Raw genomic sequence first — 14,916 nt, 5'->3', positions numbered from 1 at the left:
GTAAATTAGTTAATAGACTAGAGTTCGTTACCTCTCGGACAATAACAGCTAATTTTCAGTTTTCCCATCCCCACTCAGACCACTCCCAGACAGTCCTTGCTAAATTCTTGCTTAAGTAATTGCTCTTTGCTAAGAAGCTTTGGAGAAAAAAATATATAATAATTTTAAATAATCTCAGTATGGTACTTAAATGTTACCCAGAAATTATTTGATATTGCGATACAAACATCTGCGTTGGACCTTTTAAGACCATGATTAGCTGGTGTGTTAGTGCTGGGTCGGCACAAAAACCCACCTGCAGCTCTCTAGGACCAGGAGTGATCATCCAGTGACTGTGTTGTCCCCTCCCCCCGTCAGGTGCGATTCTCTGCCCTGCTGATGCTGCTGGAGCTGCCTAACTAATCCGAGGGAGGACTACATGGTCCTCCTGCCAGAGGCTATTCCCTTCCTGAACTCATGGAGGGTAGGTTGACTGTGTCACAGCTTGTACACAACCTGTTTTCTATCGCCGCTGTTGTACTGTTTTGTTATATTAGCATATTAAGACCTGTCCGCCTGATTGTCCATCTTTTTTTCTGTGCAACATTGTTTCATTCCACTTCAACAGATGTGGAAAGCCTCTTCAAATGGGAATATTGTATTATGATCTGTAGCTATAATGTGATAGCAAACGGTTGCTGGCACATTTTTTTTATTTTTCCTGTAGCGTAGCTAAAAAGGAGCGTTGCTCATAATGTATGGTTTGGCAGAATGCAAACCTCCCTCTAATGTGCCTCCAAGGTGGTTGAAGAAAGTGGGTAATAGCAGGGTTGGGTAATGGAAGCTACGTGTTGATGTGTTTAAGGTAGTTAGTTGAAAGGTTTCTTGGTCGATGGCCACCATTTTGTGAAAGAATGGCACTGGAGGAGATGGCTGCCGTTTTAAGGGCTCCAAACCGATTGTGCTATTTGTTTTTTTTCACGTTGTTTGTAGCTTATTTTGTACATAATGTTTCTGCCACCGTCTCTTATACCCGAAAAGAGCCTCTGGATATCAGAACAGCAACAACTCACCTCGAACTGGACAAGGATTTTTTTCTTTAACGAGTTGGACGTGAAGGATTTACTCCAGATACCCGACCAGGCCCAAATCCCCATAATTCGTATTGTTGGGTTCTGAGAATATGAAAATATACTTATCCATGTCACTGATGGAATGCTGAGGTTTAGATGGTCTATACAAGAAGTTAATGTTTATAGGAGGAAGGTGTATATAGTGTGTGCAATTTAAGCTTGGAATGTGTTGAGTGCAGGGAAGCGATTACATGTGGCAGGCATTGATAAGGGGAGAGAGCCATGGATTAGTGATGGAGGTGGATTGAGGTCAGGTTATCTTTAGGGAGAAATAAAGGTTTATGGCCCGTTTCACTAGTGTCCTGCCTAACAGTAAAGAACGATATTTGTACAGATGTGTAGGAGACTCAGCCTATGAGGAACGGTTAAATATCAGTGCTTGTGTGAAAATGTTTTTGTCTAATGCAGCTGTATTGATCCTCTGGGAAGAATAAACTTGGTTAAGCTTTCATAATGTCTGAGTTTTTTTACACTGAAAATTAGAACCTAACAGTATGAAGAAATGACGCCGCTACAGGGGATGTAGGTCTAGGTGCCTTGTGAGAATTTGTCGGTGAGTGGGTAACCCGCCTCTTATCATCCGTCCTATTGGCCAATGTACAATCATTGGATAGTAAAATAGACGAGCTACAAGTGAGTATATCCTACCAACGGGACATTAAAAACTGTAATATCTTATGTTTCACTGAGTCTTGGCTGAACAACGACACGGATAATATACAGTTGGCTGGTTTTCCCGTGCATCGGCAAGACAACAGCTGCCTCTGGTAAGTCGAGGGGTGGTGGCCTGTGTCTATTTGCCAATAACAGCTGGTGCACGAAATCAAATATTAAGGAAGTCTCAAGGCTTTGCTCGCCTGAGGTAGAGTATCTCATGATAAGCTGTAGACCACACTATTTACCAGGAGTTTATCTATATTTTTCGTAGCTGTCTATTTACCACCACAAACCGATGCTGGCACTAAGACTGTATAAAGCCATAGGCAAACAAGAAAATGCTCATCCAGAGGCGGTGCTCCTAGTGGCCGGGAACTTTAATGCAGGCAAACTCAGTTCTACCAGCATGTCATGTGCAACCTGAGGAAGAAAAAAAAAACTCTAGACCACCTTTACTCCACACACAGAGACGTGTACAAAGCACTCACTCGCCCTCCATTTGGCAAATCTGACCATTCTATTTTACTGATTCCTGCTTACAAGCAAAAACTAAAGCATGAAGTACCAGTGACTCGCTCAATATGCAAGTGGTCAAATGACCAGATTCTAAGCTACAGGACTGTTTTGCTAGCACAAACTGGATATGTTCCGGGACTCATCCCGAGAATACCATATGTCACCGGCTTCATCAATAAATGCATCCCCAACCAGAAGCCATGGATTACAGGCAACATCCACACTGAGCTAAAGGGTAGAGCTGCCGCTTTCAAGGAGCGGGACTCTAACCCGGATGCTTATAAGCCCTCAGATGAACCGTCAAACAGGCAAAGCATACAGGACTAAGATTGAATCCTACTACACCGGCTCCGACGATCGTCGGATGTGGCAGGGCTTGCAAACTATTACAGACTACAAAGGGAAGTCCAGCCACGAGCTGCCCATTGACACAAGCCTACCAGATGAGGTAAATGACTTCTGTGCATGCTTCGAGGCAAGCAACACTGAAGCATGCATGAGAGCACCAGCTGTTCCGGACAACTGTGTGATCACGCTCGCCGTAGCCAATGTGAGTAAGACCTTTTAAACAGGTCAACATTCTAAGAATATTTATTTTGAAGGTAAATACACAATGCAGAGGACGAGAGTACTAATGGTCAATAGGGAATTGTCACTGTAAATAGTTGGTCTTCAGTTGAACAGCTGTTTAGAATCTGTGGAATGTCAGTCCTGGACTCAGAGCTATGTGAGCCACGTTTTCATTGGTCTGTACATTGAGTCTGGAGCAGGATACTTGTTTTTTGGTCATTGGCCCAGTTGTACTGCAAGGACCTCTGATTGGTCAACCCCAGGCTAGGGTGGGGGGTTAGAAATGTCATCCTGTTCCTTTGTTCTGTGGAGAAAAGCTGAGGACAGGGGAGACTGAACATCTATCTCCCAGCATAACATATATGATTTGTCCTTCTCAAATAAATCTATTTTTCTCTCATTTGCTTTGGGGTTTGTGTTATCGAAGAATAACTGCTAACCATTCAGTAGGCCGCAGGGCCAGGCGGATTACCAAATCGTGTACGTTTCAAGCAGACCACCATAGTCCCTGTGCCCAAGAACACCAAGGTAACCTGCCTAAATGACTACCGACCCGTAGCACTCACGTCTCTAGCCATGAAGTGCTTTGAAAGGCTGGTCATGGCTCACATCAACAGCATCATCCCAGAAACCCTAGACCCACTCCAATTTGCATACCGTCCCAACAGATCCACAAATGACGCAGTCTCTATTGCACTCCACACTGCCTTTTCACCTGGACAAAGGAACACCTACGTGAGAATGCTGTTCATTGACTACAGCTTCGCGTTCAACACCATAGTGCCCTCAAAGCTCATCAATAAGCTAAGGACCCTGGGACTAAACATCTCCCTATGTAAGTGGATCCTGGACTTCCTGACGGGCCGCCCCCAGTTGGTAAGGGTAGGCAACAACACATCTGCCACGCTGATCCTTAACACCGGGGTCCCTCGGGTGCGGGCTTAGTCCCCTCCTGTACTCCCTGTTCACTCATGACTGCACGGCCAGGAACGACTCCAACACCATCATTGAGTTTGCCGACGACACAATGGTGGTTGGCCTGATCACCGACGACAATGAGACCGCTTATAGGGAGGAGGTCAGAGACCTGACTGTGTGGTGCAAGGACAACAACCTCTCCCTCAACGTGATCAAGACAAAGGAGATGATCGTGGACTACAGGAAGAGGAGGGCCAAGCACACCCACATTCTCATCGACGGGGCTGTAGTGGAGCAGGTTGAGAGCTTCAAGTTCCTTGGTGTCCACATCACCAGCAAACTATCATGGTCCAAACACACCAAGACAGTTGAGAAGAGGGCACCAGGGAACTTTGCTTTTTTGAGCTGTTCTTTCCATAATATGGACTTTACCAAATAGGCCAATCCTCCTGTATTTATTTTTGGGATAGGGGGCAGTATTGAGAATTTTGGGAAAAATATGTTCCCATTTTTAACTGCCTCCTACACCAACTCAGAAGCTAGAATATGCATATTATTGTTCAGGTTTGGATAGAAAACACTCTGAATTTTCTAAAACTGTTTGAATGGTGTCTGTGAGTATAACAGAACTCCTATGGCAGGCAAAAACCTGACAAGGTTTCAAGCAGGAAGTACCCTGTCTGACAAGGAGTCGTGCGTCTTGCATCTTTTTATTGAAAAGTAAGGATCTTAGCTGTAACGTGACAATTCCCAGGGCTCCAATAGGCTCTCAGAACCCGCGAAAAACCTGAAGGTTTACGAGGGAGCCTCAGGCTGAAACACATTATCACCTTTTGTAAGTGGCTGCTCAGAGGACCTTTGAATGAGGCGCGTGCACGATTCGCTCCTGAGGAGAAATTTTATTCGGCTGTTTAGGCTCAATGCATATTCCCGGTCGGAATATTATCACTTATCTACGAGATAAATGGCATAAAAATTGGTTTTAAACAGCGGTTGACATGCTTCGAAGTACGGTAATGGAATATTTAGACATTTTTGTCACGCCAATGCGCCATGCGCGACACCGTGATGAAGCATTCTGATAGTGTCTAGAACTCACGAACAAAACGTCGCTGTTTGGATATAACGATGGATTATTTGGGACCAAACCAACATTTGTTATTGAAGTAGAAGTCCTGGCAGTGTATTCTGACGAAGAACAAGCAAGGTAAGAACATTTTTCTTATAGGAAATGTGATTTTGGTGGAGGCTGACCTGGGTGGGTATCTAAATAGCTAGCCCTGTGATGCCGGGCTATGTACTTAGATTATTGCAAAATGTGCTTCATCCGAAAAGCTATTTTAAAATCGGACATATCGAGTGCATAGAGGAGTAATGTATCTATAATTCTTAAAATAATTGTTATGCTTTTTGTGAACGTTTATCGTGAGTAATTTAGCAAACTGTTAGTAAATTCCCCGGAAGTTTGCGGGGGTTATGCTTTTTCTGAACGTCACATGCTAATGTAAAAAGCTGTTTTTTGATATAAATATGAACTTGATTGAACAGACATGCATGTATTGTATAACACAATGTCCTAGGTGTGTCATCTGATGAAGATCATAAAAGGTTAGTGCTGCATTTAGCTGTGGTTTGGTTTTATGTGACATTATATGCTAGCTTGAAAAATGGGTGTCTGATTATTTCTGGCTGGGTACTCTGCTGACATAATCTAATGTTTTGCTTTCGTTGTAAAGCCTTTTTGAAATCGGACAGTGGGGTTAGATTAACGAGATTCTTGTCTTTAAATAGCTGTAAAATAGTCATATGTTTGAGAAATTGAAGTAATAGTATTTCTAACGATTCAAAAATCGCGCCACTGGATTTCAGTGGCTGTTACGTAGGTGGGACGAGTTCGTCCCACATGCGCCAGAGAGGTTAACCTTTTATTTAACTATGCAAGTCAGTTAAGAACAAATTCTTATTTACAATGATGGCCTACCAAAAGGCCACCTGCGGAGACCACCCCTACCTTGTTACAACACAACAGATTGGCTCAAAAGCATTAAGAAGGAAAGAAATTACACAAATTAACTTTTTACAAGGCACACCTGTTAATTGAAATGCATTCCAGGTGACTACCTCATGAAGCTGATTGAATGCCAAGAGAGTGCAAAGCTGTCATCAAGGCAAAATGTGGCAACTTTGAAGAATATCAAAGATAAAATAGATTTGGATTCGTTTAACCCTTTTTTTTTGGTTACTACTGTGTTATTTCATAGTTTTGATTTCTTCACTGTTATTCTACAAAGTAGAAAATAGTAAAAATAAAGAAAAACCCTTAAATGAGATTTGACTGGTAATGTACATATCACCTAATTACCTTTACTCCCACACTTTGACTTGGTACCGGTACCCCCTATATATATAATATATATATGCCTCGTTATTTTATTGTTGGTCTTTTATTTTGAACTTCAGTTTATTTAGTAAATATTTTTAACTGCATTGTTGGTTAAGGACTTGTAAGTAAGCATTTCATGGTAAGGTCTACACCTGTTGTATTCGGTGCATGTGACATAACATTTGATTTGACCACCTCCCTGCTTACTGCTGTGTTACAGACCAATGTGAGAAGGTGGAGCATCAAGTCCAGAAGGTCATCCACGAGATGGAGACCATTTTGGGAGAGCCTCTTCTGAGTTATTTCTAATCTGCATCCCACTCCCCACCTCCTGACCACCAAACAAGGGCGCAGATCGGCCCCTAGCCCACTGTAGTCCCCCTCCATCAGAATCCTGAGCGTCAGCCCCTGTCCCCAGTTTAGCCTTTATCTGTTTCCCAGAACCATGTGTCAACCCGGCCTCAATCATATCGATATCTGATACATGCAGGACGGATCTCTAGCAGTAGGATAATAAACGCTTAGCCAAAGATGTATCATGTGGGAATGAGAATAGGAGTGTTTTTTATTATTTCTGTTTTCCCATAATGAAAAGCTATTTATGGCAACTATTTAACTCATGGTTTTGTTGCATTGTATGAAAATGTCATATGTATAGGGTGAAAGGCGGTACAGTCAGGTATGGCGTCCCGGCAAAGTAAATAGTGTGGTACGCCATACCGTTAAAACATGAGCCTATCACAATTAATACAACATGCCCAAAAAACTATAGGCTATTACTGCATTTCAGTCGCATAAACATTTTGTGAATTGACTGGATGCCGGGTGGTATATACGCTCCAAATTGCGTTGTGGTTGGTTGAGAACACTTACATTTTGTCAAGGCGAAGATGGGTGGCCGAGACCGAGGCGAGTGCACTTTGGATGCTGAAATGATTTTGTGAGTGGACGAACGTACGCGGGTAGCCTACAGGAGCGCATTTGTTAAGCGATTGTATGACAATCAGATGAAAACATTGACTGATTTGGGTTTATGCCACATTAAAAAGCATAGGCGGCGTGTCCATAAGGCTAGGATAAGCTTTCCCTAAAGTAATTTGAATTGCCAAAGTTATATAGCCTAATTAGCTTTCTCCTGTCTATACAGAAATAAATACATTCGTTTTAACTTGGCCACTAAACCAGAAAGCATGATTTGGTCACAGAGGATCATTAGCTTCTTTAAAAATATATATATATATATTGTCATATGCGCCGAATTACAACAGGTGTGGACTGTTTTAAATCGCATAGCCTACAGCGCAGCACGCGCTGCAAACACCAAAATAGGTGATTGTTGAGTTGCGACTGTAGCTGAAAAGCAGAGGTCCAGCCAGGCATATCGCAATATTTAAAAATGCAATCGCTGAAAAACTGTTTGGAAAGCAAATGGCTATTGCTGTAAATGGATGACTTTTAGTTATCTTATTGACACCAGCAGAGAAGATCGACCATATCCCCGGTGTGTCTATATTAATTGTCTTTGTCATTGGATCAGTGCCACATTTGTTTGTTTTTGGACAATGTTTTCCACCTCCAGGTTAGATGGACGGTATTTGTGTGGTATGGTATTTGTGTGGCACCTTATGTAGGCCAATTATGTGGATCAGACAACATCGTTATTATGGATCTGTTTGTCAGCGTCAGCAGAGTGAGCTACCCTGTCATTTTAGTAGTATTAAAAACGTGGGTGTCCCGTACCCGTAAGAAATGAAATCTACTTTCACCCCGTGTACATGTAAACTAACTGTTCATTATAATACATGTGAATAAAGGCTTTTGGAAGTTCCACTTGCTGCAGAATATGGAGGAACTTGAATCTGTAAATTTGATGAATTCAGAATAATTTCACATGAATATGTTCAGCACCTTGTCAGCCCTATTGAAAAGACCTCAATAGACATGACTCAAAATGATTATTTATTCAACTGCTGCCCGTGACATGAGATTATTGATGAACTATTATTTTATAGATATCACTTTAAGGCTGATGTCATAACGTCAACATCAAACGCTAAATACAAGGCGGAAGATTAGGTTATGCAATTTTTAATTCGGAGTGGAACAAAGTCGCTAATCCTTGATGATGCTGGGGCGGTGCCGAAACTTTTACCTCTAGACCCGACCGTTACAGCGGACATAGGCTCCCAATTGGGGTTAGGCTACTGTACCACGCTCGCGCCTGTGTGGTGTGCCTTTTGGATTTCAGTGAACAATTTGATAGTGCAAGCAGAAGCGGCTCTTCTGTGCTCCTCCTGTACAGTGTGTCCCGACACAGGATAATGGTCCTTACAAAGAGCTCGAGAGGATTACAACTCGCCTTCCAAATTTATAAACGAAGTCATCATCACTCAGTTGGAATTATTGGAGCGCCTTTTTCAAAAGGACAGGTGTGTACTGTAGGTAATTTATTATAGGCTATTGATAGGTATACCATTCGATATGTTATCGAATAGGCTTCATATACTACCGTTCAGATACAATAAACTATACATTTGTGATATATTATGTGTTGCTATAATACACAGTCCTTTTAAACTATCTATACTGCAGCCGAGGGATGGTGTGGAGAAAGGACCAGACCTCATTCGCTCTGCCGGATTGGTGGAAAAGCTCAGAGCGCAAGGTGACGTCCCGATATTGCGTTTTACACTCATTCTGTAATGTAGGAAATAGGTAGCTACAGTGCAAAAATGAAGACACTTTCGCTGAGTAAAACTGTGAAAATAGATCATGTACAGTGAAGGGAATCTGTTAACAATCTGTTTTCTGAGAGGGATGATGAAATTATCCTGTAAATCCCCAAATTGCAGTAGTTGCATCAGTAAGCTATTGATTTGATCAAATGAGTAAGTGATCTCTCCAAGATCAGTCTCCAGATATCTAACATTTTCTTTGACTTGGCAGAAGTGTTGAGATAAATCATTTAACATATTGGGGGGTCAGTTTCAAACCTGGTGTCAAATGACAATAGCATTTACACAAGCGAACAGCATGATTTACTTTCCATGGCCACATTCCGTTCAGAGGAGGCTGGTGGGAGGAACTATAGGAGGACGGGCTCATTGTTCAATAGCTGGAATGGAGTAAATGCGTCAAACAAATGAAATAAATAAAAATGTCACATGTGAGACTTACCGTGAACTGCTTACTTACAAGTCTTTAACCAGCATTGAAGTTAAGAAAAATAAGAGTAAAGAAAATATTAGCAAAATAAACAAATGTTTTTTGTTAAAGTAACACAATAAAATAATAACAAGGCTATATACAGGGGTACCTGTATCGAGTCAATGTGGGGGTTTCCATATGTTTGACGTATTTGATACAGATCCATAAATTCCATTCCAGCCATTACAATGAGCTCATCCTCCTATAGCTCCTCACACAAGCCTCCTCTGGTTAAATTCCAGGGCAGTTCTGAACCATATGAATGAGTGACAAAACATATGCTAGGGTACAAAGAGAATCCTTTTGGGGAAAAATACACCTGAACTTAAACTTGAGATCAAGACCAGGGTATCACCGACAGAAGTGGTGTCCTTTGGAAAGACTACCAGTGAGACTGACCTGTCCTCTGAAGTGTTTAGTCATGTGAAGTTTTACTGGAAAGGCGTGAGAGTGACTGAGGGATCAACACGTAAGCAAGATCTGTCTGTCTGTGTCCCAGTGTCAGCTTCTGCCGCTGTGTGCAATCACGTGAGATCAGAGACATCCTAGGCACCCTCTCTGTTTTAGTTATGGCACACAGCACAAGGGATCTGATAGGCCTAGCTCTCCTGACCTTGCATAACTCCCTCTTCCATGTGTGTGTGTGTGTGTTTGGGTTATGACAATGGTAGCCTCCTGCACACAGTATGCATGCCAGTGAAAGTGTGCTCACTCACTCACTCACTCACTCACCCACCAGCAACAGTTGAGGGCACTTGGGGGGTGGGGGGGACGACAAGTGCTCTGTCAATGCTTAGCCTGCCTGTGTGCTCTACAGAGAGAATAGCAGACAGACATCTCAATCACTAACATAGTAACAAACACAGTAAAATAAGTAATTTATTTACATTTTGAGAGAGCTCATTTGCATCTAGGCAAAAGGGAGGAGTTGTTTTACATTGCAAATAAGCTTAGAGGCAAGGATTGGGTCAGGGCTATTCAACTCTGACAGGCCTGGGCAACTCCAGTCCTCAGGGGCCTGATTGGTGTCACAGTTTTGCCCCAGCTAACACACACCTGACTCCAATAATCACCTAATCATGATCTTCAGTTTAGAATGCAATTATTTTAAATCAGCTGTGTTTGCTAGGGATGGGGGGGAAAGTGTGACACCAATCAGGCCCCCGAGGACTGGAATTGCACAGGCCTGCCCGACGAGGTCCGGAGCCTGCTGGTTTTCTATTCTACCTGCTAATTGTGGCTAATTGTGTCGCTTTTCTTTTCAAAGTGATGCATTGAGAGCTCCTTCCTTGATTAATTTTGACACCAGATTACTGTAAGTGCATTGACTAATACATTTCCTTCGGTGACTGTTGTGTTGCCTAATCTCATCCTCTGCAGGCTGTGCAGTCAAAGACTATGGCAATGTGACGTTTGAGGAGGTGGCCAACGATGAGCCCATAGGCAATGTGAAGAGACCCAGAGCGGTGGGCAGCGCCAACCAACGTCTGTCTGCTGCCGTCCACGCCGTGAAGAATGACGGACACACCTGTGTGATGCTGGGAGGAGACCACAGGTGTGTGTGTCATATCTACCCATATTAGAGCAAGAGCCCAGTGTCAACAACCAGACAAAATTCACAGGATTGTGGGCAGGGAGTGTTTCCTGACTATATGATATGGAATTCACTCATGATTGTGTCCAGTTTGGCGATAGGCTCGATCCAGGGGCATGCAGCAGCTAAGAAGGACCTCAGTGTGGTATGGGTGGACGCCCATGCAGACATCAACACACCCCTGACCTCCCCTACAGGCAATATCCACGGACAGCCCATGTCCTACCTCATCCATGAGCTGCATTCCAAGGTGATCTCTCTATCCTTCTCTCTCTCCTCCTATTCCCCCCAAAGGCATCCCCAAGTTTTAATATTTCAAATACTGTACCATAAAACATTTGGTTGTTTTGCCCTGCAACTGAGTTGAAAGTGTTAGATCAGCCACACCTTGGTATTCACAATACCAGTATTTACACAGTTGTGCAATGTCAGTTAGTTTTGAGGATTTACTGTAAGACTTCCTCTTCCTGTGCACGTCCTTGGTCATCATACATTATTGAGGGATTGATTTATAAAATGAAACATTTTGATAGAGAATAGTCATATCAGTTATGTTTATGTTTTAGGTGGTGACAGTATTTTTATTTAACCTTTTATTTAACTAGGCAAGTCAGTTAAGAACAAATTCTTATTTACAATGACGGCCTAACGGGGAACAGTGGGTTAACTGCCTTGTTCCGAGGCAGAACGACACATTTTTACCTTGTCAGCTCGGGGATTCAATCCAGCAACCTTTTCGGTTACTGGCCCAATGCTCTAACCACTAGGCTACCTGCGGACCCAAAATTCTACATGGGTGTGAGCTACAGTTCTAGATGCGGACTTGTCTCCTTTTCTTTGATTGATTAGATTCCAGTTCTGCCCAACTTCTCCTGGATAAAGCCATGTGTATCAGCCAAAGACATAGTCTACATTGGCTTGAGAGACGTGGATCCAGAAGAGCAGTATGTTTTTGCCTGTCATTCTGAATCATATTATATACCCTTGCAGTACATCCATTTGTTTACTGAAGAATTAAAACTAACACTTCCATTTATAGCCATATCCTGACGTTGCTGGGTATCAAAGGTTACTCCATGACAGAGGTGGATCGCCTTGGAATATCCAAAGTGATGGAGGAGACATGTGACTACATCTTCTCGAAGTATAACCGCAAAACTTGTTTTAATTTCTTGCTATTCATGGTAGACTACATCGGACACTGATAAATCAATGTGAATATTGGGCATTGACGTGTTCTGTTGGCAAAACACGGATTTTAATGAATTGATTTAACAGGGTGAAGAAGCCCATCCACCTGAGCTATGACATCGATGCCCTGGACCCATCCATCTCCCCGGCCACAGGAACCCCAGTAGTGGGAGGGCTGACCTACAGAGAGGGAGTCTACATCACAGAGCACATCTGTCAGACAGGTGAGAGATCTCACACACAGTAGAGGCTGCTTCAATGTAGTGTCTGTGGTCAGTCAGGTGTGTTGAGCTGTGTTTTGTCTCCACAGGGATGTTGTCTGCAATGGACATGGTGGAGGTGAACCCAAAGCGAGGCAGGACAGAGGATGAGATCAGCTCCACGGTCAACGCTGCAGTAGATCTGATACGTGGCTGCTTCGGAAAGCTCCGGGAGGGAAACCACCCTGCAGACTACAAGATGCCCCTGCCTTGAGCTGCCAACCACCCTGCAGACTACAAGATGCCCCTGCCTTGAGCTGCCAACCACCCTGCAGACTACAAGATGCCCCTGCCTTGAGCTGCCAACCACCCTGCAGACTACAAGATGCCCCTGCCTTGAGCTGCCAACCACCCTGCAGACTACAAGATGCCCCTGTCTTGAGCTGCCAACCACCCTGCAGACTACAAGATGCCCCTGCCTTGAGCTGCCAACCACCCTGCAGACTACAAGATGCCCCTGCCTTGAGCTGCCAACCACCCTGCAGACTACAAGATGCCCCTGCCTTGAGCTGCCAACCACCCTGCAGACTACAAGATGCCCCTGCCTTGAGCTGCCAACCACCCTGCAGACTACAAGATGCCCCTGCCTTGAGCTGCCAACCACCCTGCAGACTACAAGATGCCCCTGCCTTGAGCTGCCAACCACCCTGCAGACTACAAGATGCCCCTGCCTTGAGCTGCCAACCACCCTGCAGACTACAAGATGCCCCTGCCTTGAGCTGCCAACCACCCTGCAGACTACAAGATGCCCCTGCCTTGAGCTGCCAACCACCCTGCAGACTACAAGATGCCCCTGCCTTGAGCTGCCAACCACCCTGCAGACTACAAGATGCCCCTGCCTTGAGCTGCCAACCACCCTGCAGACTACAAGATGCCCCTGTCTTGAGCTGCCAACCACCCTGCAGACTACAAGATGCCCCTGCCTTGAGCTGCCAACCACCCTGCAGACTACAAGATGCCCCTGCCTTGAGCTGCCAACCACCCTGCAGACTACAAGATGCCCCTGCCTTGAGCTGCCAACCACCCTGCAGACTACAAGATGCCCCTGCCTTGAGCTGCCAACCACCCTGCAGACTACAAGATGCCCCTGCCTTGAGCTGCCAACCACCCTGCAGACTACAAGATGCCCCTGCCTTGAGCTGCCAACCACCCTGCAGACTACAAGATGCCCCTGCCTTGAGCTGCCAACCACCCTGCAGACTACAAGATGCCCCTGCCTTGAGCTGCCAACCACCCTGCAGACTACAAGATGCCCCTGCCTTGAGCTGCCAACCACCCTGCAGACTACAAGATGCCCCTGCCTTGAGCTGCCAACCACCCTGCAGACTACAAGATGCCCCTGTCTTGAGCTGCCAACCACCCTGCAGACTACAAGATGCCCCTGCCTTGAGCTGCCAACCACCCTGCAGACTACAAGATGCCCCTGCCTTGAGCTGCCAACCACCCTGCAGACTACAAGATGCCCCTGCCTTGAGCTGCCAACCACCCTGCAGACTACAAGATGCCCCTGCCTTGAGCTGCCAACCACCCTGCAGACTACAAGATGCCCCTGCCTTGAGCTGCCAACCACCCTGCAGACTACAAGATGCCCCTGTCTTGAGCTGCCAACCACCCTGCAGACTACAAGATGCCCCTGTCTTGAGCTGCCAACCACCCTGCAGACTACAAGATGCCCCTGTCTTGAGCTGCCAACCACCCTGCAGACTACAAGATGCCCCTGTCTTGAGCTGCCAACCACCCTGCAGACTACAAGATGCCCCTGCCTTGAGCTGCCAACCACCCTGCAGACTACAAGATGCCCCTGCCTTGAGCTGCCAACCACCCTGCAGACTACAAGATGCCCCTGCCTTGAGCTGCCAACCACCCTGCAGACTACAAGATGCCCCTGTCTTGAGCTGCCAACCACCCTGCAGACTACAAGATGCCCCTGCCTTGAGCTGCCAACCACCCTGCAGACTACAAGATGCCCCTGCCTTGAGCTGCCAACCACCCTGCAGACTACAAGATGCCCCTGCCTTGAGCTGCCAACCACCCTGCAGACTACAAGATGCCCCTGTCTTGAGCTGCCAACCACCACAGAGCCTTCTCTTACAGTGAAGGGCTGTGGCCAGCACTACCTTTCTGCGCTTCAAAATCATTTTGACTCTTTTTCTGTAATCCAGTTAACAAATTGCCTTTTGTATCAAATCATGGAGAGATTAAAATAGATACCCTATTTCCCCCCCCCCCCCCAGAACTGCTTCAGGGTTTGGTTGGTATTAATGTTGTACCTGAGGTAATATTTCTGCAGTTCCAGTCAATTGAGTCTGGTCTGGACAAATGTCACACTGACTCGCTCACACTGTAGTCTTCAGTGAACACTTTATTTAGAAAACATTAATCTCACATGTACAACATCTGGCCACACATCCCATTATTACATTTCAAATAAAATAAGGACTGCACCTTGGTGCAGAGGAGGCTGGTGGGAGGATATAGGAGGATGGGCTCACGTTGTTTCCATTCCAG

The 14,916-nt window shown here is 45.0% G+C and overlaps 1 protein-coding gene across 1 annotated transcript; it reads left to right on the top strand.

Moving 5' to 3' along the window:
• The first annotated feature begins 8,181 nt into the window (after nt 1-8,181).
• On the top strand, nt 8,182-12,734 carry LOC115157581 (arginase-1). The gene is made up of 8 exons (XM_029705966.1): nt 8,182-8,585; nt 8,749-8,821; nt 10,744-10,918; nt 11,048-11,207; nt 11,807-11,901; nt 11,997-12,101; nt 12,236-12,372; nt 12,459-12,734. The coding sequence occupies exons 1-8, from the start codon at nt 8,478-8,480 to the stop codon at nt 12,620-12,622; spliced, it is 1,017 nt and encodes a 338-aa protein (XP_029561826.1). The 5' UTR covers nt 8,182-8,477; the 3' UTR covers nt 12,623-12,734.
• Nucleotides 12,735-14,916: the final 2,182 nt, after the last annotated feature.

The sequence above is a fragment of the Salmo trutta genome, chromosome 2 (genome assembly GCF_901001165.1).
Source record: "Salmo trutta chromosome 2, fSalTru1.1, whole genome shotgun sequence".
Taxonomy (NCBI): domain Eukaryota; kingdom Metazoa; phylum Chordata; class Actinopteri; order Salmoniformes; family Salmonidae; genus Salmo; species Salmo trutta.
This window is presented reverse-complemented; position numbering and strand designations above follow the sequence as displayed.

Bases quoted from the DNA above. Each gene is read 5' to 3' on its own strand.
- LOC115157581 (XM_029705966.1), top strand. From the start codon at position 8,478: ATGGTCCTTACAAAGAGCTCGAGAGGATTACAACTCGCCTTCCAAATT. The intron at 11,208-11,806 runs GTGATCTCTCTA...TTGATTGATTAG, and splicing joins TCCATGAGCTGCATTCCAAG to ATTCCAGTTCTGCCCAACTT. The intron at 12,102-12,235 runs GTATAACCGCAA...TTGATTTAACAG, and splicing joins TGTGACTACATCTTCTCGAA to GGTGAAGAAGCCCATCCACC.